At 41.0% G+C, this 23,594-nt stretch overlaps 1 protein-coding gene across 8 annotated transcripts in view; it reads right to left on the bottom strand.

Moving 5' to 3' along the window:
* Window positions 1-23,594, bottom strand: part of LOC122556052 (SPHK1 interactor, AKAP domain containing) — a 396,794-nt gene that overhangs the window by 12,223 nt on the left and 360,977 nt on the right. For 6 of the 8 annotated variants that reach the window (XM_043702455.1, XM_043702458.1, XM_043702454.1 and 3 more), the window contains 3 exons: window positions 16,331-16,468; window positions 14,237-14,549; window positions 7,891-11,668 (listed from right to left, as the gene is read on the bottom strand). In XM_043702455.1, coding sequence (XP_043558390.1) covers window positions 7,891-11,668; window positions 14,237-14,549; window positions 16,331-16,468 — 4,229 coding nt within the window. Of the gene's footprint in view, window positions 1-7,890; window positions 11,669-14,236; window positions 14,550-16,330; window positions 16,469-23,594 lie in introns of those variants that run through there. The other 2 variants (XM_043702453.1, XM_043702459.1) reach the window with 2 other exon arrangements.

The raw sequence follows: 23,594 nt of genomic DNA, 5'->3' as shown, positions 1-23,594 counted from the left end.
TTGCACATTCGCCTTGTGTCTGCGTGGGTTTCCTCTGGGTGCTCCGGTTTCCTCCCACAGTCCAAAGATGTGCAGGTCAGGTGAATTGGCCATGCTAAATTTCCCATAGTGCTAGGTGCATTAGTCAGAGGGAAATGGGACTGGTGGGTTACTCTTTGGAGGGTCAGTGTGGATTGGTTGGGCCGAAGGGCGTGTTTCCACACTGTAAAGAGCTAAAGATGCCTGTTTTGTTATCTATCTGCTCCTGGTTTATGTCAACCATTTGATCAAACAGAGTGTCTGCTAATTCCACTTCAACTTCCTTATCTGTACTCTTTGATCTCTCCTGTTTCAACTGATGACTTTCTGACCTCATTACCACAGTCAGGACAAATCCCAGGATATGTGTCCTGCAATAGTTCAGTTGCCTGAGTTTGCCTGAAATTAAGCAGCATTCCTACCTGTGAGCTAGCTATATCGTTAGCAAGGACAAATTGTATTCCTGGAGCTGAGAGTTTGTCCAGTATTCTTACCCGTGACTTCCCCATGCTTCACTGGACACTGTAACCTCACTTTACATAATTGAGCACTTCTTGTCTCACCATGAATTCCTGGTACTAGCACCTTTTATGACAATTGTCCTTCAGAGATACATATCTCCTCATCTTCCAATGTCACAGATTGACAGGATCCTATATCTCTTAATATTCTAACCTTTTTACCTGCGGCCTCTGGCCTATGTGAGTAAACTTTAGTTTTGCAGGTATATGGTTTAAGAAGATCTGTCACTTCTGCCATAACCAACCTCCAACCAGGTTGTACATTCTGGTGCAGCTTTCTAGCCTCCACTGTACTTTCCATTATCACTCCAACAAAATTCACTGGCTTATCCTGTTTACCTACATCTAGCTTCCCAGTGCTTTTCCTAACCCGTCAAAACTGTGATTTCATGTGACCTACTTTATTGCAGTGAAAACACCAGAGCTTTTAAACTTCTCCTCCCCCTTCAAGGGTTTCCTTTTAACTCTGTGGTAAGTTATCTTTATGATCTTCACCAAGATTTACCTTTCCCTTTTCAAATGAGGATTTCTCTTTTCCCCAACTTCTTTCACTCATGGATTGAAATTGATTTTGGAAGCCAAACTTTTATTTATGGGCCAACTCATGATCATCAGCCATTTCAGCTGCTAATCTTGCCATTTTAGCTCTCTGCTTTTCCACATCAGTTCTTACTACTTCAGGAAGTGAATGTTTGGGCTCCTGTCTAAGTGACAGTTTCTGAAGTGCAAACTCCCTCTCTTTTTTCCTTTTCTCTCTCCTTTTCTCTCTCTTCTCTCTTTCACTCTCTCTGTGTCTTTCCTCTGCTTTTAATCGTAACTCCTTGTCTTTTGCCTCTAACTCAAGCTGCTCTATTTTCAATTGAACATTAACCATCTCTTAAAGATTCTGATGGCATTTTCAGCAAATTTAGAGCTGAGCTATTGCTGTAATTATCTCTCCTTTCCTCATGAAAGTAGTCAGCTCCAGTTCCAGCTTGTCTGCTAATTCCAACAGCTTGGTCTTAATCATCTTTTCTAAAATCCCCAAAGTCATTTCTTCCAAACCCAGAAAACTTTTAGTGACTGAAAGACCCATTGCTATCCTAAGCACTGTTTAAACAAACCGAAATCAACACACAGAACAAAAGACACTAACACCTACCATTCGCTGCCTTCGAGTCCAACAATCCTAATCCCAAATCAGAAATACAGAACAAATCCCACAAAGAGCCCCCAGTCTGTTATGCACCAGTCAAGATTAGAGTGGTGCTGGAAAAGCACAGCAGGTCAGGCAACATCCGAGGAGCAGGGAAATTGACACTTCGGGCAGGAGCCCTTCATCAGAAATGATGACCTGGGTGTTGCAGTGAGAGAGAAACTCACTGAGATCTTTGTAGAGAGAGGCGGAGAACTTCTTCAAGGTAGGCATCCTTGCAAGAGGATTCGCAGTAAGGTTGAAATCAACTAGGCAAAAGTGAGGATCACAGATGCTGGAGATTAGAGTCAAGATTAGAGTAGTGGTGGAAAAGCACAGCAGGTCAGGCAGCATCTGAAGAGCAGGAAGATCGATGTTTTGGGCAGGAGGCCTTCATCAGTAATGTTATGCACCAGGCCAGACCCTGTCACAACATTTAAGAAGGTAGCCCAGACCCTAACTTTGCTAGTTGTTTTAAGCAGGTGTGAAGTGGATATTAGAGTAGAGATGCAGCTGGTCAAACCATTTAGTTTTAAACAAAACAGAATTTATTTATAAGATTACTGAATGAAATACAAACAACAGAAAACAAAATACAGAATAACAACCTATCTGAAGACCCAACAGATTATCCCAACTTAATGATGCTGTTCCCAATACTTGCAACAATCTCCATAAGCACACTTGGCACAAAAGTTAAAGTCAAACCCAGGGTCTTACATGTGAAAAGACAGAGAGAGACCTCCTTCTTTGGCTCCAGCAGCTTCACAAAACAGCCTAACTGCCTTCAGAGAATAGCCAGACTGCCAAAAACCAAATCAAACCAAAGAAAACCTGAGCTGGGAGATACGGCCACTCCCCTTTCATTGTACAAGGGCTTTTCTTTAAACTTAAAAGCTTTTTGCCTGAGGCAGTACCTGTTAGCTATAATCAAATTGGCCCTAAAACCCTTCAAACATAGATTTTTCACAGTCTGTGTCTTTTATGACCTCTCTTAAAAAAAAGCCAAGGACAAAGTAACCGTAATAAAGGGGCAGCATCCTCTCACATTACTCCTTAAAAGTAATCGTAAATTAACGGTCTGCACCTGTGCAGAATAACATGAAAATCCTGAGGTCGCTATCAGTCACACATCGCTTCTCCAAAGATTGTACTTTTGTGTTCCATCCCCTCAGTGTGCAATCCCTAAGCAATCAATGAATTGACAAGAACTTCCATTTTTAATCCTGGAAAAACCCTTGTAAACTTACAACTTTATTTAATGAAGTCTATAGGGTCTTAACAGTATACTAAGTTCATAAACAAGCTGTTATCTCTGAAATTGAATTTCAACTTTTTCCCTTGAAGTTAAAACTTTACACATTTTAAAATTATTTTAACTTTGATCGTAATTTTTAGCTTCAAACTAATTAATCATATGATTTGTGATCTGAAAATTTAAGTTAAAAGCAAAGGGATTCAGTGCTTTTAACTGTTCAGTTTGTTGTTTACTGTGCATGAAAATACTTCAATCTGATTTTCTACTTGCTGTATTTGTTGGCATCATTGCTGGGGAATTCCATTTCACAGAGATTACTAGATCTGTCTGGACTGTGGTGTTTGGGGTCATTGGGTAGTATTGCTATTTTATCACTGACCACAAAATTCCCCTGCTTGAGATCCACAGTTGATCGACAGTGTATTATATCATGTAGTCAATGGTGTTCCTTCAAAACACTGCTGTATTCAAGGCCAACATGTCATTATGTAATAACTCTAGTTGTCAGAATTGTTCAGTTATTTATCTTCCAATCGCCATGAAATTTACAATGAGATACTGATTATGTATACAGGGATGTTTTGACAACTTTATTGACAATTTTGTCAAGTGATAGGCACACTGAATTATATACATTTGGTCAAATCTAGTTCTTAACAAATTAATTCAAAACTGCTTTTCAAAATACCCAGCATAATATGTTTATCACATTTTACAATACTTATGATTTTTTTTAACTACAGAAATAATTGGGGAAGATGGCTATAACTTTAAATATCGCGGTCTAAATAACTGCATTTATTCAAATTAAAACAAAACAAGTTGAGAAATAAGCAATTTAGATACAAATGAACATACCGATTTTTCTTTGTTATTGTAATCCATCAAGAATCTATTAAGTTATTTCTATTGTTGGTGATTAACACTTTAAACAGGTCAGTATTGTGAAGTCTTTGATTAATTTTTATAGCTGTTGGTCAAGAGAAAGACATGGGTGTAGACACATAGAATACCTTTGCAAGCAGCGCGATCATCTGAGTACAAATCTTCACAGTAGCAAGGTGCAGAAAATGATCGGGAGATGGTTATAATCAGTGGTGGAGAACGGGCAGGTGTGAGATACATTATTTAAGGCAAATAACGTTATTCACCTATGTATGGAAATGCCACTTATTTATTATTTTCTAATGTTGTGAAAAGGTTGTCCAGGTTAATGGGAATGTTATCAAAACTATGTTCTGTGCATTTAAAAAAAAGTCATTCATGGGATGTGGTCATCACTGACTAGGCTAGCATTTATTGTCCCCATCCTGAATTGACCTTCAGAAGGTGGCTGTGAGCTACCTTCACGAACTGCTGCATTTCTTGGGGTGTAGGGAAATCCACGGTGCTGTCAGGAAGGAAGTTTCAGGAACTTGATCAGTGACAAGAAAGGAACAGTGATATAGTCCCAAGTCAGGATGCTGAGTGACCTGGAATTATATGGATTAACTTAATGATTCATATCAAGATCCATCTCATTGAGTGATGCTTGCTGTGCTTTGAGGGAAACCAATGGATCACGGGTGAAAAAAAAAGATAAATATAAAGCTTGGGTCACAAGGAAATGCTAAGATATTGCTTATTACATTGCGCAAGTAGAATATAGCAGCTCATAGAATCACAGAATCCCAATGGTGTGGAAGCAGGTAATTCAGTCCACACCATTGAGTCCAAATCACTCATCTGAAGAGCATCATACCCAGTCCCTCTGATCCCACATTTCCCACGGCTAATTCACCTAGTCTGCACATCACTGAAATTTAACATGGCTAATCCAACCAACCAGCAAATCTTTGGACTGTGGGAGGAGACCACAGCACCTGATGAAAACACACGCAGATACAGTGAGAACATGCAAACTCCAAACAGACAGTCACCTGAGGGTGGAACCCAAGCCAGGTCCCTGGTGCTGTGAGGCAGCAATGCTAACTATTGAGCCACCATGTTCACCATGCAGAGTTGATTCCTATTAAAGTAAATTCTAATGAGGATGACCCGGAAAAAAGGATCTGTCATTGATCAAGAACTTGGAAGACTACCATTTAGGGTTAATAATTCGACTGACTTAGCTATTGCACAAGCCAGCAAGCATTTACTCAGCATCAAAAGTTTATATTCCTTTTGCCCAATTCTAATAAGTTGCCACAGGGAATTAAATAGATCAATGTGTAATTAGTCAGCTATCTAGAAATTACTTGGAATTGCCATACAACAAGACACAGCTAATTTTGTAACTGTGAATGCCCAATTATGGAAATTTTTTGTCTCCTCAACAGCAATGTATTTATATTCCACCTTCCATAGTGCTGTTTCTGATAAGTCTTCCGGGTGATTGGTCTGTGACGTCAAATAGTCAGAAATTCAAAGTTGTACTTGTCACCTTCATTGAGAGGAAGATTTTCCCTGAGGGACAGCTCAAGAAATGGCAACAATAAAATTAATTTAGTGATAAACTAATCTAAGCCAAGGATGAAGCATTGGTATGTTACTTCAGAATTAAAAAGTAATAATTCGGAACATTTCAGTATTCTGTTGTGTGTAGGATGTTTTGAAATCCTTTCCAAGCATCTTCCACCAATCTCATGAAGAACGTTAAGTAAAGGACCCTCTCTGAACCATAGGACCGTAAGAAATAGGAACAGGAGTAGGCCATTTGGTCCCTCATATCTTGAAGGACAGCTTAATGCTCTGTAAGCAGTATTGCTACTCAGCATCTCACTGCTACTCAGCAACTCCTTTCACTTGGCTCATCATGACTGAGAACCTGCTAACCAAGAACCTAGATGGAAATCATCATCCTAATATCACATTGTATACCATTGTGTCACCCTTGGCTCATTGGTAGTCTTCTGAGTCAGAAGGTTGAGTGTTCTGATTCTAGACTACAAAGAAGCATAGGTTGATATTTCAATGTGGTACTGAGTGGGTCGTATACATTCAGATGTGTTAGTGAGATGTGAAACCAAGTCCCTAAATGTTCATCCAAGTGTGTATAAAAGATCCCTCTGCATTACTTGAAAACGAATAGGAAAGTTTTCCCGTTATCCTGGTCAATACCTACCATTCAATCAACATCACAAACAAAACGTTGTCTGGTCGTGTGTCTCATTGTTGATGTGTGATCAAATTAGATCAAATCAAATCAAATTTAATATGGCAGCGACTACAGTTCAAAAATACTTTATTGACTATAAAACACTGAAATTGGGAAAAGTCTCACATAAATGCAAAGCCTTTTTCACAGTGGCAGACCATCACAAATGTGCTTTTATAGTGATGGAAATATTTGAAGGTTTTGCAACAAAGCATCAGTCACTCACATGATGACATGTTGGTGATTCTTGTACCTGCTGTACCTGTCAATTTGAAGAACTCTCATGCAACAGAAGCATGTCCTGTTATACTTTGAAAAATAACATTTCCATACTGTATTTCACTTTTGAAATGATTTTAGACAGTGAGAATAATGAGTTTCAAAACAACTTCAGTTGACTATTGCAGAGACATTGGACATCAGTTTAACTTATTTTGTTTTGCTACCATTGAAGTTCAAGGTTCAGGAGAGGATCTACATGACACTATCAGTTTCTGGGATAGGATTGAGCCACTTTTTGGAGTTGCAGTTTCATTAAAATGACCTGCACTCAAAGGGAATTAATTCAAAACAAATCTGGCTGTTACTCCGAACCCTAAATTCACCATTAAACCCCCAACTGCATTTCCATGATGTTTAGATTTGATTTGACCTGACCTGACCACTCCTCTCTGCCACCCTTCCCATAAACCTGACCGTGCTACACGCTACTAGATCCAAACCCTATCACTCAGTGCTCCTTGGTCCGACGCTGCCTGACCTGACACTAACCCAACCCCCTGGTCCAACCTGCCACAAATGACACTTATCCCCCAGCACAACAACCACTGGAGCCAACACCCCTCAGCCCCAAACCCAAACTCCCACTGGGCCCGATAAAACCACTCCCTCTGCCCCCAATACAGCTGACACACCTCCCCATAACTCACCCCTGTAGGAACCAATATGGCACTCCCACTTCACCCCAATCCAATCCATATCAACCTGACCCTACAAAACCAATATCACTAACACTGACACAATCCTCTGACCTACCTTAAGCATTCATCCACTTACTTTCCATTCTACCAACATAGACCATTTTTGGCACCTTACCCATCTGGCACACTACCCTTGTATGTACACCCCTGCTAAGCGACCCTCCTCACTTCCCTGGTCTCAGTTACTGTTAAAGTGGCTTTGGGAACATTAACTCTTGAAACATGGGGCAAACCTTGGCTTGCAACGTTACTTCAACATTGAGAGCATTTCTCCCTGGTTTCCTCCAATAAATATACCTGGGACAGGCAAGGATCTGAATCTTGATCAGGACAACCATGGCAGTAAAGTGGGTAATTTTAAAGAAGATTTATACAACAGGTTGAATCTGTTCTGATGATGATCACAATTTCTGGGCCATTATCCATGTGGGAGAAAGGGCAGTAGAAACAGAAAGCACATTTAAGTAATTCAAATCTAAATCAAATCTTTCAGCAAATATTTTGGGATGCAGTAACAGACCATTAGCTTCCAGAGCTCACCACCTCTACTGGGTCTTCGTTACTTTATGGGTAGCTCTGCTGGAGACTAACAGGTTTATCATGACTATGCAACAACTGCATTATTGTTGTATTATATGTCCATCTGAATGAAGGAAGGCAAACAAAATGAAAACCAAGATCTAACCATGATGTGCCATCGCTTATTATTTTATAATTACATGTAAAAAATCAGGTCTTTCAATGTGTCACATTTGCACTTTTAAATGCAAGTCAACAAAATCATCTCTTTATGAATCATTTACCTGCTGGCTGTTATTGAACTAGACTCAGTATGCCATTCACCATCAACTTCTGGAAGTTTCCTTTCTACTGGCCTCTTTTCAGCCAGTACCTTAGTATCACAGGTTGCCTTTGTCGGAAGGCATTCCTTGATATCTTCTCTTTGATCATCCTCTATATGAATTAAAGGGACTTCCCTCTGACAGTGGGACAACTGCTTTCTCTTCACAGTTGCCCAATCATTTGATGTGAAACACACCTTTTCAGTCACTACTTTTGCTTTCTCTAATTTGTGTTGGATGGGTGCCTCACATCTTTTGTTTTTTGTTCCAGAGTCATGGGATGCATATCCAATGGAATCCTGCTTACTACTGATGGATAACTTTCCACATTGAACAGTATCTGAAACTATCCCAGTGGCATATTTTTCAACATGTGGCTGGCCTCCATTTGGTGGCTGCTCAGCATTCTGACTGCTGGTGTCATCACAGATGATTTTATTCTTTCGCATTAGAGCCTCAATAGAATTTGACCAAGTTTCATTTATCAGCATATCAGTGATATGGTCGGTTTTACATTTCTGATACAAACAAGAATCTGTTAGAGATTTATAGAGATTAGTGGACAATGCTGTGTCTCCCATACGTATATCTAACGCATTCCTGCGATCATTTTGGGCAAAACCATCAAAGGAATTTGCTTTCATGGGAGGAGTTACTGTTAATCTCTCCTCTGATGTTCGTCTATCTGGCATTGATGACTGCCTGAAACACATGATTGTTCTAGCAGATGGCACTTGCAATTCCTTGTTGCTTTTATTTTCTTTATTTTCTTTATCCAGTTCCTGGAGCATGTATCTGTAAAACTCCTCTGTAATGCTTTCTGTACTAGATTGTTTCGAAAGACAGGATGCACTGACGCTAAGATGCCCATTTTTTCTGCACACCTGTTGGAGTGCCGCATTTAAGATATTGCTAGCGTGCTTGCCAGCATAATAATCCAGCAGGAAATCAAATCCCCATCCTTCATTTTCCATTTGACTCACCATAAAGTTGGAAAATTCATCAGTGATACTCTCACAGCTTGACTGCTTGGAGATGGAACTGGCCCTGCTTATTGGCTGGCCAAGTTTAGCTATGGCACCCAGGGCAGCCCATGAACTGCTGGAATCGATGTCCTCTTCTGGAATGCTCTCATAACTGGAGGCCTTTCCCTTGCTCCACCTCTCACACAGCAACCTATTTCTGGTAAGGCCCAGACCTTGCTTCACAGAGTCAACCATAGCTAGTTCAGCCGAGTTTACTATTTTTCCAGGTGACTCATTGGCAAAGTAGCTTATCGGCTCCAGGGCATCGTCAAAGTTCAACGATTCATCAACCACTCTGTTCATTAGCTTTTCCTTGAGCTCAGGTTGTTCCTGCGTTTTTCTTTTAATCTCACTAAGTCTGGGTGGCTTAAGTCTTTTGCCAACTGGAGAGATGCTTTGGGATTCTTTACTCCTCATGACTACTCTGGATGAGGAAGACTGTGAAACTATGAAATTTTCAGGATCTCCAAGTCTTCTTTTCCAAGGACAAAACCATGGCTGCTTAGCATTTGTATTTTCAAGGCAAATAGCTGCCATCTCTGTCGCCATGGAAACAACTGTTTTAGATATCTGGTCAGCAAATCCATTTATTGAAAGGTTTGCTTCTGTTGATTGCGTAACATGGAATGAAGATTTAGGTAGACTTAAGGCATTTTGTGCATTTATCAAAAGTAAGTTCTGTTCTCTCTCTGTCTGAGATTTGGTTCTCAGCAATTCTCTGCTTTCTGCAAGCGCATTACTATAACCACATGTTTGTGCTGGCATGGCATCATTACATCCCATATCTGTCTCATACATGCCGATAGAGGAACATGAACTTGCGTCTTTATCACATGTTTTCTGTTGGTGTTGTGGTGTAATGTAATCGGTAGCACTGACAATCTTTGATCTCTGTTGGTCAGTCAAATTATGCATGTTGTTTGGACAGTCACTACCTCGTCTACTGCAAAACCACACAGAGTTCAGATTAACTTGTTGTGAAAAGCCTGATTCCTCAAATCCTATTTTATTTGAGTTTGTAGAGTCTATTAGGCTCTCTTGAACAGAAACAACAGTGCTGGGTTGGCCAATGTCTTCGAAACTGTCATTATTATGATAATTCTGTGTAATCCCATCCTTCTGTTTGTTAGTATTTTCCAAACCCTTCCAGCTGTTGGCTTCATCTTCTTGAAAGACCATGGAAGCATCATTACTTCTTATAATGTCCTTGATTTTTCTACAAGTGGAGTGCATTATGCTGAAGAGAAATTTATTTGTACTCTCAATAAACAAGCTGGTTGGATTCACATCTGAATGATTTTCTTTCACCAGATTTGTTATTCCTACTTTTTTATTTACTTCTTGGAAAGAATGTTTCAGAATTAAATCTGATATATTATGGGCAAAGTCATCCCTTGACAATTCCTCCCAGCAAGAGACTTTTGGATTCGTCACTGTTTCTATTAACTTTTTGTCCATGGAATCCATGAGCTCACCAACACTTTTATAGTGGTCTGGATTTGCAAGAACAGTAGCTGCTTCTTTGAGCAATACCTCAGCAACGTTACAAGCAAATGTTTCGGCACAACTTCCAACACTCACACTACTCCGGAGAGTAACTGCAGCAGAGGTCTCAGCTGCAGATAGGAAACCACTTGAAGTAGCAGAAAATCTGTTGTCTTGTTCATCAGTTAGTCCACCTGCAATTCCTATGGCACTGACCAATTGGGTGACACCATAGAGTGCTGAAGAGAATGAGAATTTCACTTCATCACATCTCGAACCATTTAATAATGTTCTGTTTTCATTCCTATTACAGGATAGATTGTCTGTATCATACAAGGCTCGGTCTAATTGCAGACTCTCAGCAACATAAGGGCTTGAAACAGTTCCTACAACACTGGCTGCACAGACTAGTGCTACCTCCACAGAACTGGGAGGCAATTCACTAGTCTCAGAGTTCTTATGGTCCATCACACGTTCCTGTACACAGGGTGGCGATTCACTCAAGGGACTTGAGTCCAGGTCTGATGCCATTGTTGGACTGAACTGTTCTTGCCATTCTGGAGTGTTCTCGCAGTTGTCTGGACTTTGTACAATAACGATTTTAGGAAGAACATTCCATGGACAAGGAGGGTTTGTTGTCTCTGCTTTGAGACTGCTGGTTGAAAGAGTATCATTGTTTTCTGCAGAGATGCTAACAGCAGCCTCTGTGGTAAAAGTACATTCTGATTGGGATAGTCTAATGAAGGCATCTTGCAAGACAGACTCTGCTAAGTTTGAGGCATATTCACCCTCCACATTTGGATTCTCCTCCATCGATGAAGAGACACTAAGTTTATCGTCAGTGTTCTGTGTATCTACAAACTCTGCTAGGGAGTTCCTCTGAAGATCCTCATTAACACATTCAGTTGTGCAAGTTTTGTGCTCTTCCTCCAAACCATGTTCCCCAGAGTCATTGCTGGGGAATGTTTCTTGTTGAGATTTTTCTTCTGGATTATGCCTTCCTATGTGCCCATCCACAGTATCATAGCTGGTTTCACAGTAAAGGGTCTGTACAGTGTTTTCAGAGCTTGTCTCACTTGCATTCTGGGACACTGAAGTATCCTCTGGATTACATGTCCTTTGAAGAAATACATTGTCTTTGTTCTGTCGCATCTGCAAGAGGCCCTTAGTCTTTCCTCTAGGCTTTGTGGTACCTGTTGCTGGGTCTGAACCAATAATATTCAGAGGATCTAGAAGAAACAAATAAAAAGTTAATTTTACCATATTGCTTGAATTTCAATATTATTCTTTGCCCTTTACAAGGCATTTTAATACAAAGATACACTTTGCAACTATTTCAATTTAATATAATAGGAGAAAGTGAGGACTGCAGATGCTGGAGATCAGAGCTGAAAAATGTGTTGCTGGAAAAGCGCAGCAGGTCAGGCAGCATCAAAGGAGCAGGAGAATCGACGTTTCGGGCTTAAGCCTTTCTTCAGGAAGAAGAAGGGCTTATGCCTGAAACATTGATTCTCCTGCTCCTTGGATGCTGCCTGACCTGCTGCGCTTTTCCAGCAACACATTTTTCAATTTAATATAATACACAATATAAGCATTAAGCAAGCATTTGTCCGATTTGTTCTTTCTTGTTCACCCTAGCCTTGAAAATATTAAAACTGTATCATTTTCATCATGGCCTCCAACAATTTCTTTAAGGATTGTCTATATTCTATTGACTTCAGTGTAAGATGTTGATGATTTCGATGAACTCTTCCTTGGGAACTAAATGTAATATCTCCCAGTTTGCAGATGACACAAAGCTGGGGATAGGTGGGGAATTCTGCACCCCGTTAACAACAGTAATATATACCAGAGACTGGATTTATCAGTAGGTGCTGGGGAAATGGGGAGATTTTATGTGGGAAAACAGAGAGAAAATCTGGCTTCCCAATCATCAACAATATACTCGATCTTCTAAAACTTGATTTATGTAAAAGAAAAAAAAGCGTAAGAATTCTTCATTGTAACACACCATTTGCAAAAGGACTGTGCAAGTTTTTTTTGGTGTTCTGCAGAAGAGTCACAGCAGACTCAACACATTAACTCTAATTCTCTTGCCACAGAGATGGCTATTTCTACAGAGTTTGTCCAGCAGTCTCTGTTTTGTTTCAGATTTCCAGCATCTGCATATATTGCTTTTATGCAACATTTATTTACTGTGAGTTTTGTGAGTTGATGGTGGTGGCATGGTAACGTTTCTGGACTAGTAATCCAAAAGCTCAGGATCTGGGGTGTGCATGTTTGAATCTCATAATGGGAGCAAAATTCAAATTCAAAATTTGGAATATAAAACTAGCCTTAGTAATGGAAACCATGACAACTGTCATTGACTGTTGCAAAAACCTACCTAGTTTACTAATGTCCTTTAGGGAGGAAAATTTGCCAAACTCAGTCTGGCCTACATGTGACTCGGGTTAAATAGCAAGTCTTAACTACATGTGAAATAGCTAGAAAACCACACAGTTCATGCTTCATTATAAGGTAATCAACAAGGTTCCTCACGGTAGACTGGTTAGCAAGGTTAGATCACATGGAATACAGGGAGGACTAGCCATTTGGATGCAGAACTAACTCAAAGGTGGTTGTGGTGGAGGGTTGCCTTTCAGATTGGAGGCCTGTGACCAGTGGTGTGCCACAGGGATCGGTGCTGTGTCCACTGTTTTTCATCATTTATATAAATGATTTGGATGTGAACATAGGAGATATAGTTAGTAAGTTTGGACATGACACCAAAATTACAGGTGCATGGACAGCAAAGAAGGTTACCTCAGAGTACAACGGGATCTTGATCAGATGGGCCAGTGGGCTGAGGAGTGGCTGATAAGAGTTTAACTTAGATAAATTGAGGTGCTGCATTTTGGATAGGCAAAACAGGCAAAACCTCTACACTTAATGGTCAGGTCCTGGGGAGTGTTGCTGAATAAAGAGACCTTGGAGTGCAGGTTCATAGTTCCGAAGCCTCAAGTGGATAGGATAGTAAAGAAGGCATTTCGAATGCCTGCCTTTATTGGTCGGAGCACTGAGTAGAGGAGTTGGGAGGTCATGTTGCAGCTTACAGAACATTGGTTAGGCCACTTTTGGAATATTGTGTGTAGTTCTGGTCTCCCTCCTATAGGAAGGACATTGTGAAACTTGAAAGGGTTCAGAAATAAATTATAATGATGTTGCCAGGATTGGAGGGTTTGAGCTATTGGGAGAGGCTGAATAGGCAGGGGCTGTTTTCCTTGGAGGCTGAGGGGATGACCTCATAGGGGTTTATAAAATCATGAGGGGCATAGATAAGGTAAATAGAAAATGTCTTTTCCTTGGATTGGGGGAGTCCAGAACTAGAGAGCATAGGTTTAGGGTGAAAGGAGAAAGATGTAAAAGAGACCTAAGGTGCAACGTTTTCATGCAAAGTGTGGTGCGTGTATGGAATGAGCCGCCAGAAGAGGTAGTGGAGGTTGGTACAATTACAACTTTTAAAAGGCATCTGGATGGTTATATGAATGGAAGGGTTTAGAGGGATATGGACCAAGTGCTAGAAAATGGGACTAGATTAATTCAGGATATCTCATCCGCAAGGATGAGTTGTTTCCATGCTGTACATCTCTATGCGTCTATAGTTAGGATGAACAAAATATACTGGCCTTGTCCGTGATGTCCATATCCCTTTAAAAACTGAACATGTTCATTATGTGCTGCACTGTGCTGTAGGGTTAAGTGAGCAGCAAATTTTGTGCCAACTTGAGAAATATTGACTTCAAGTAAAACCTTACCACCTAAGACACTGTGTGCTTCATCCTCCTCATCATCGAAGTGCTCAGGGGCAGTCAGAAAGTCTTCTTCAATGGATGATACAGAACAATTGGTGTCATCGCCTGACTTGCAATTGGTGGTGTGCTGAAGATGTATTTTCTTTCCTTTAACGTAGTCCAAGCCAATCATACATTTATTTATTTCATAAATGACACAGGCTATATCATTCTTCTGGCATCTTCTGGCTGATTGAACTAAACAAACATCAGGGGGTCTGTCACACTGTGAGGGACAAGGGAAACATTCACCTAATAAATGATTAGGATGAAAACCCCAAAAATAGAATTTTATAAAGAAAAAATGCAAATCAGAAAAGGCTTTGAAAACCAAATTGTGTGATTTTTAACTTTGTACACCTCAGTCCAACACCGGCATCTCCAAAACCTCAAAACCAAATAGATCAGCTTAAGACAGGGAAAATTAAAAGCTGCATTATTTTACAAAGATTGACTGCGATTGTTGGCAGGTTTACAGGTGTACTCTGAGTTTATGCTGTGATCCAGAATATTTTTGTATGTTTGCTGGATGAAGGCTCATAGGCCCTAAGTCTTCGTGGGGCTCTGGGGCACCAATCTAGCACAAGTTCACTAGATATGCAGCAACGCTGCAGGAAGACTTGCAGGAATCCGAAATATTGGATCCAAGTCCAGGCTGTGTTTCTGTAAGGTGTCTGGTTGTGGTAGAACATCTGTGGGCTGAATACATGCCCTCCGATATCAGAGTGAGCATGGATGGAGGAAAGAATTTGAAATCAGGAATTTTGAAGAGCCCAGCTTCACTACACTGAGTGCTCTGGTGCAAAGGTGAATTTCCATCCAGGTCTGTGGAATACTTGCTGGGATCCTTGCCAAGATTTGTGAGTAGAAATGCCCCTCAGCCCCTTCAGATAGGAAGATGGCTGAAAAAAATAGCAAATGGGCAAATCATGTGTATCAAAGCAATGCCACGTTCCCTCTCACCTGATGTGTGATCAACAGGTTCCAATGCCAGTGTAGGTGGCAATTAACAGCAGTCCAATGAGATTGCCAAGCCCTGACTCCAGAGATTCTGCTACAATCTGGAGAAGAGGCTATTAGTGCCTGTTCTACCACATTATTACTGATAAAGCAAGGTTGATTAATTTCGATCTTATTTTCCTCATTCGTAAAAAAAAGTATGTTGGATGTTGATGCCTTCTTTTAGCATTTATTAAAAACACAAAATGTAATCTTTCCGAAATGAAGTATTATAAAGCTGACTTCTTTATTTCATATTTTAACTAATGAACATCCATAAATAGATTTTATTTTGTGAAGCAATTAAATTGGAACATATCTGTTATAACTCACTTACTGATGTAAGTGACTACTGATGTAATAGGGGAAAATGTGTCCCTATTTGCTCATTTTTAAATTTTGATTTAATTATTTTAACCGAATACTGCACAACCACTACAATAAGCAGTTACAGCAGGTTTTGACAATGTATAATTCCAAATTAAAAATGCAAGCCAACTAATTAGAAACTGCTCACAAAATGTCATGAAAATGTTCTTTATCTGATTAAAACATAAAACTCTCTGGACACTGAAGTAGAAAGGCATTTCAAGAGATGGCGCTGTGACTAACATTCTATTAACAGGTTTACTGTGTAGCATTTTATTTACTACACTTAACAAAGCAGAATATTCCATTGCAATAGTGTCATTAATTTGAAGAAATTTGGTGAAGATGTGCTGTTGTCATGAATCAAATAGGAAATCCAGAGGATCTACGCCACCTTGCTGTATCTTTGCAGCAGACCAGTAAATGGAAATGATTAAGCCATTTTAAGACAAGCTCAGTAATTGTTATTAATGATCTTTACTTCTCATGTAACAGGTTTCATTTTTTTCTTCCTCCTTATTCCAACTAATTGACAGAAACTTTCCAAAGCCTTGAGTCTCATTCACTAAAAATCAATCCATTTTTCTGTCAGTAGAGCATTCACAGATTGGACACAGACATAATCACATTATTGAATAAACCAGGCCAAGACTAAGGATGTTTTTTCAATGAAAATCACAAGCTTCATACCTGGGAATCATCTGAATTGTCATAACAGCTTCCTGGAGAAATCAATCCACTCACAAGGATGAGTTCATTATCTTTCATTTGGCAGACATTTAAAGAATTGATAAGGTATGGAAGGTCAGGGGACACAGTAACTAATTTCTAGATAAAGTAAAACACAAACATAAGAGATTTATAATATCTGTGAATACATTGTAGGAGTGAGTTAGACCAGAAGGATAAGTAAATTCACAGGCAAATCTTGGACTAAATAAATATTAGCATCAGCAGAATATTCCAGAAAGAGTCACAACAGCTTAAGAACAAAGCAGAATAGACAGATACTGATAAAAAAAAGGGCAAGAAGTACCAGAAAAAAATAGGATTAAATGATCCTTGAATGGGTCAATACAATATTAATCTTGTGACTACAATATATATCTTTTTGTGAAATGAGGTTAGAATTTAGCTACTGAAATATCTACATGACCAAAAATGGCATAAAGTTTCTGCCTTTTTCTGAATTCAGCAGATTGCTCATTTTAGCTAGAGTGAACTTGCCCTGCGTACACTTGAACAAACGATCAAAAATCTGTATGGAAGATTCCTGTAACAATCATTAGATGCAACCACTTCACTATCAGCCATCCAATCAAGCATACCTTGGCCTGAGTTTCTGGACGGAATCTTCTCATAGTTGCAAATTTGTTGACAATGAGACAGCAAGTGAACATCACTTCTGTTCAGGAGTGGAATATCTGAGCTTGTAGCGGCCCGTCCATTAGGATAGTTGAGGCGTGCAGTGAATCACGTGGAGGGGGCAGGAAAGAGGGTAGCACTCCAACTATTACTGAATAGGGTCAGTAGTAATGATGCCATATTTAGGGGGCACCCAGCCAGGCATTGACTTTGTGCATACTGTGAACATTCAGGCTCTTACAGTGGATACCTTGAGGCGGTTGCAAAACTTTCTGCTATATACTCCTCCACCTCGGATAAACTCATCCTGCTGTCATTTACTGCTCAGGATCTCAGACCATGCATCCCACAGTTCAAGGATGCATTCCTGCAGCTATGGCCCAAGTTCAGGCATCCTGCCTGAGCAAAGGGCCTGGTTGGAGACTGTAGCCATGTTCAAGATCATGGGCTCACTTTAGGACCTGCGCATGATGCCAAAGGGGGATTGTTGATTTTCTCACTCTCCAGGGATGAATGGCATTGTCCAGTTGCAGTGAAGTGAAACAGATAAGTTAATCAGGCAGTGTAAGTTAGTGAGTGCAGAGGGATGTCACACAGGAGTCTGGATTGCAAGCTTCACCAGCAGACGTGAAGTGAAAGTATGGAAGTCATGGACGTATACCAGGGATAGGGGTTTCAAGCACCCAAGGGCCCACACACAGGAGCTGATGTTAGGATGCATATCAATAGAGTGGTTATAGATCTACAGGGATGACATTCGAACAATCTGTCTCCAGGAGAAAGCTGTTCATAATCAGCGTGAGTGTAGGCACACTGATGGAGGAGTCCCTGATATATGCATGCTGATGCCCTTTGAGGAGGAGGCCATGGAATTTGCCAGGGAATACTGGGATTAGGTGCACACTGACGGAGAAACTAGGATCTCCCAGACATCCAGTAAGGACACCTCTGGTGGTATTCACAAATGGACAGACAGGTGTGATGTCTGAACCATTACTGATAAAACGAATTGTGCAAGACCATCAGCCAATTCTTCATGCTCTACGCTGTAGGTTCTCACAGTGAAAGGGAGTCACAACCTTCCACTAGCTTCACCTCCAGCTCAAATACCACCTCACAGAGTGAAGACTCGGAGCCCTCAGACGAGGCATTCCCTGGCCCCCTCAATCAGCACAGAGATGTTCATCACAATCGGGACTAGGCTTGGGGTTACAACATAGTGAGCACATCGCAGGCACATATCTGGAACTGACAGAGGATATGAAAATGAGATCTTTGACACTTGGATGACTGAAAACCAGGTATACTTTGAGTCCCATGCAGATGATGAGCCTCTGAATTCCACCAAAAGAGACCTGTTCATGAGGCAGAGGAACATCAGACAGAAATGCCAGAGCCCATGAAGAGATACACTACTCTTTTACCTCACCAATCACAGTGAGTCTCCAGCAGAACAGCCTAGGATGGCGATCTACATCTGTGCAGGAGACTCTCAGCAGGCCCAAGCCCTCTCAGCTCTGGCTCATCAGTGGATCCCTATCAAAGCCATCTTAGTGACTTGTAGCAACAAAAATATCAAGAAATTACATTGGCACAAATGTAGCACAGATGTCTAATCAATGCATATGTAATCTCATTGATAAATATATGATTCATTTTATTTTGTTCATGAACGTTGTAGTTTCATTATGTTGCTCATTGTTGCATTGAAGATTTCACTCAGTTTCTGATGATCCAGCCTTGCAGATGCACCATTTATGGTTGTGGCATCTCTAGGTATCATTTTATGACACTAAGCAGGAGCCTGTGTCAATGACCTGCAACTTTTTTTCCTTCCAGGTGCCAGAGGCCATAGGTGGACACTATTATACAGGTGGTGTTCAGGTTTTGTTAACAATAACGTGACGATTCCTTCTAGCACTAGGCTGTGTTTTATATCACAGGACCACAATACTGGCAGTGTTAAGGTGAAAACATCAACTTTAAAACAGCCAAAGTAAAAATACAATGTGATGAAGCAAAGATTTCTGCACCCACAGAGAATCCTGGGTTCCTATAGTTATTGTAGTGCCTCACTCTGCCTAGAATCCCCTGGCAATGAAGGTGCCATGGCCCTGTCTCCCATGTTGCACCATTGTCCTGGCACCTTCCACTGAATCCACACCATGTGGCCGGTCATCAATAACATGATTTTCACTTGCCCCTTGAGTGGGAAGAGAGTTGGCCTCTTGATCTTCCCCTCACATATTCCACCACACCCCCACCCTCAAACACACTTTGCTCACTGATGTCGTGCAACATGCAGATCACATTTACCCTGGAACCTCTTTCTGGGCAAGTACTCCAGTACTCCACCTGAGCGGGCAAGACAGCAGAACCTCCTTTTTAGCAGCCCTATAGTCTGTGCTGTGGGATTCCTTGGGGAAGCACATGTGGTAATGTATCTCTCCAGGTCTGCACTTTGCCAGTTCTGCACTACTGTCAATGGCTAGGCTCAGGATGGGTATCCCCTAAAAGAAGGGGGGCACTCCTGCAGCTGATAGGGAAGAACAAACATTTGTGATACTTGTAGGTTAATTAGGATGTATGAATTGCAAAAGCTCTATAGGTAATGTAGACACACCAGGATAGATTCCAATACTCAGAGAACAGCTGTCTGTTCACAGTGTGAAACCACTTTCAGTTTATGGATGTTTCTGGCTAATCACAGGGTGCTCTGGGCACTACTTGTCAAGAAACGTCAAACTGTTCCACTGTCACGTCCTTAATTATAGATTCCAGCAATTCCCTATAACTAACATTAAGCTGACTGGTGTTTTGGGTTTTTTGTGTGCAGTCAGTTGCTGTTATGGAAATCTTGCGATAGCAGATAAATCGGACATCTCTGATGCCTTGTTCTCTAGGCCTGTGGTGAAGCTTCAATTCATCTGCTCTTCTGAACAGGGCATTGTGACCTCGCTGATGTATTTACGACCGACAGAGATATTCCACATATGTCTAAGTGAAGCTTTGGAAAGAGAGTCAATATTTAAGAAGACCATCACAATAGTGATTTGTAATGCGACTGGCACTAGATTGTTCTGGCGAACACAGGTTTTCCAAGAGGAGCAATCAAAACTGAGCAACAGTGGCCCACCTCCACTCAGCCATCTCCAACACTGCCTCTCTCACATCTCCAGATAGTTGCATTGCTTGCTGGAAATGCTTTATGTCATCTTGACAACATATAACCCTATCCAACTTTGTGTAATCAGTAAAATTTAGCTACCATACAACTGATCCCTTCAGCCAAGTCATTGATACACATTATAAACAGTTGAGACCTCAGCATTGATCCTTGCAGTACTCCATTTGTAACTTCTTGCCAACCCAAAAATGATTTGTTTCTTCCTTTAGCATGATCACTTATTTTGATAAGTCACTTTTGATGTTTAGCAACATTAAATGCCTTTTAGAAATCCATATACACCACATCCTAGATTTCCCTTTGTCTACTTTGTGTGTTACATCCTCAAGGCATTCTGTAACGAAGCTGCTCCTTTAACAAGGTTATGCAGTCCTTGGCGTTTTTTTCTAGAGAGGTTGCAAACGACACATACTCCAAAAAGTCTGGAGGTCGAAGGGTTTTAGGGCCATTTTGATAATAACTAACAGATACTGGCTCAGATGTAGGCTTTCAAATTAAAAAAAAAGCTTGTACAATGAATGGGGTGTGGCCAGTTCTCCTAGTTCAGCTTCCCTCTGGTTTGGTTTGGTTTGGTTTGGTTTGGTTTTAGCAGGAGTGTGAAAAAAGACTGTTGGACCCACAGAAGTAGGTTCAGGCTGGTACTCTCTATCTCTGACTTCTATCTTGTAAGAACTTGTGTTTGATGTTACCTTTTGTGCCAAGGGGTATTTATGGGGATTGTTGCAAGTATTTGGAACAGCATCATTAAGTGGAATGATCTGTTGGTTTTTGGATAGGTTAAGTTATTCTACATTCTGTTCTCTCTTGTTCATGTTTCATTCAATATACCAGTTGATTCTTTCCTGGAATATCCACTCTACACCTGCTTAAAACAACTAGCAAATTTAGGGCCTGGGCTACCTTCTTGTAATGTTTTGAGGCGGCTGGCCTGGTCCATAATAATTCTAATAAATTAATTAAATTAAATGTCTCTTCCACAAAAATCATGCTGTAATCAAGAAAAGACAAAATGTTCCACTGTCACCTCCTTAATCATAGATTCCAGCAATTCCCCACAACTAATGTTAAGCTGACTGGCGTTTTGGGTTTTTGTTTTTCTCCTTTCTTCAATGGAAATAACACATTAGTGATTTGCCAATCTGGTAGGATCTTTCCAGAAACTATAGAACTTTGGAAGACTATAGTCAATGCATGTACTATCTCAGCGCCCACTTGTTTTAGGACCCTACCAATAACTCTCGGATATAGGAGTCCTGTTCGACCTTAAGCCTTTATCGTTTATAGAACATAGAACATAGAAGAATACAGCGCAGTACAGGCCCTTGGGCCCTCGATGTTGCGCCGATCCAAGCCCACCTAAACTACACTAACCCACTATCCTCCATATACCTATCCAATGCCCTCTTAAATGCCCATAAAGAGGGAGAGCCCACCACTGTTACTGGCAGGGCATTCCATGAACTAACGACTCGCTGAGTGAAGAACCTACCCCTAACATCAGTCCTATATCTACCCCACCTTAATTTAAAGCTATGCCCCCTTGTAATACCCGACTCAATACGCGGGAAAAGGTTCATACTGTCGACCCTATCTAACCCCCTAATCATCTTGTACACCTCAATCAAGTCACCCCTAAACCTTCTTTTCTCTAGTGAAAACAGCCCCAAGTGCCTCAGTCTTTCCTCATACGATTTTCCTTCCATACCAGGCAACATCCTGGTAAACCTCCTCTGCACCCGTTCCAATGCCTCCACATCCTTCCTATAGTATGGCGACCAAAACTGCACACAATATTCCAGATGCGGCCGCACCAGAGTCTTATACAACTGCAACATGACCTCAGGACTCCGGAACTCAATTCCTCTACCAATAAAAGCCAGTACGCCATATGCCTTCCTCACCGCACTATTTACCTGGGTGGCAACTTTCAGAGATCTGTGTACATGGACACCAAGATCCCTCTGCTCATCCACACTACCAAGTATAAGGGCGCAGGCTCAGAGGGCCGATGTGTCTACTCATGCACTGTGTAGATCTTTGTGGTAAACCTCCCTCCGACTTTCCACATCAAACACTGGTATGACAGGGTTCGTGTATATTTGGATATTAAGTGAGGCTTCTTCGACATGGTCCTCATCAAACTCTCCCAGGACAGTTACGAGATCGTGTTAGATACAGATAATACCTTCCTGACACTATCCCCATCAAATAATATGTGATATGAATAAAACGGCGTTGGATACAAAGTAATACACGACTAGAGGTCCCCCACCAAAATTCCCAGAACAGGGACAGCATTGGGTCAGATATGCATTAAATCTTCTTGTCCACCGTCCCTATCAAATACTCCCAAGGCTGGAACAATATGGGTTTAGATACACAGCAGAGCTGCCTCTATACTGTTCCCATCTAACAAACCCATTACAGGGTTAGGAGGGGGTTAAAGGCAGAGGAAATCTCTCTCTGTACTGTCCCTCATTCATCACTCCAATTACTGGGACAGAATGTGACTACGTACAGAGTAAAAATGTCTCGACACTGTCCTCATCAAACTCTGCGAGAACAGGGAGAGAACGAGGATTGATACAGCATAAATAGTGCTCTGCACTGTGCTCAGTAAAAACTCCCAGGATTCATACAGGACCTGGTTAAATACAGAGAAGAGCTCTTTCGACAAGGTCCACATCAAATACTCCAAGGACTGGGACAGTATGACAAGAGATGCAGAGAAAAGTTATTTTAACACTGTCTACATCAAACACTCCAAAGATACGGACAGCACACCCTAATTTAAGACTGAGTAGAGGAGGAATTTCTTTTCTCACACAGTTTGAGTTCTTTGTACCTCCTTCCAACACAGAACTTGTGTATGTTTAAATCTGATATCGATTCTTGATCCAGTAAGGGAATCCAGTGTGTTGGAAAAAGTGCAAGAAAGTGGGTTTGAGGTCTGTAAAAATAGCCAAGATCCTTTGGAATGGCACAACAGGGTCGAGGGGCCAGACCGACTATTCCAGCTCTTATTTTCTTTTTGTTGCCTTATGTACACCTCATAATCATACTGCTCACTATTGGGTATGATGTGAAAATAGTTGCATCTATCCACTCTACCATGCTGTTTTTCTGAGTCTCCACCTAATAAAGGCACTCCAATCCCACAACACTACTCAGATCACAGTTGCAAAGCTGTGAACAGTTTTATACCTCTGATATCAGGAAAGGTGTTCTGGCATTCAATGCAGTGCAGTGAGGATTCGCTAGAATGACAGTGGGTGTGGAGGGACACTCTTACGAGGAAAGCTTGAGTAAGTTGTGCTTCTGCTCATTGGCAAATAGAAAGTTTGTTGTTTTTCTTTCCCTGCCTAAGACCCCTCCTTTCTGCTTTTAGCTCTCTCTTCAGGT

This window comes from Chiloscyllium plagiosum, chromosome 13, assembly GCF_004010195.1.
Source record: "Chiloscyllium plagiosum isolate BGI_BamShark_2017 chromosome 13, ASM401019v2, whole genome shotgun sequence".
Taxonomy (NCBI): Eukaryota; Metazoa; Chordata; class Chondrichthyes; order Orectolobiformes; family Hemiscylliidae; genus Chiloscyllium; species Chiloscyllium plagiosum.
Note: the sequence above shows the minus strand (reverse complement) of the source record. Positions and strands in the feature narration are given on the sequence as shown.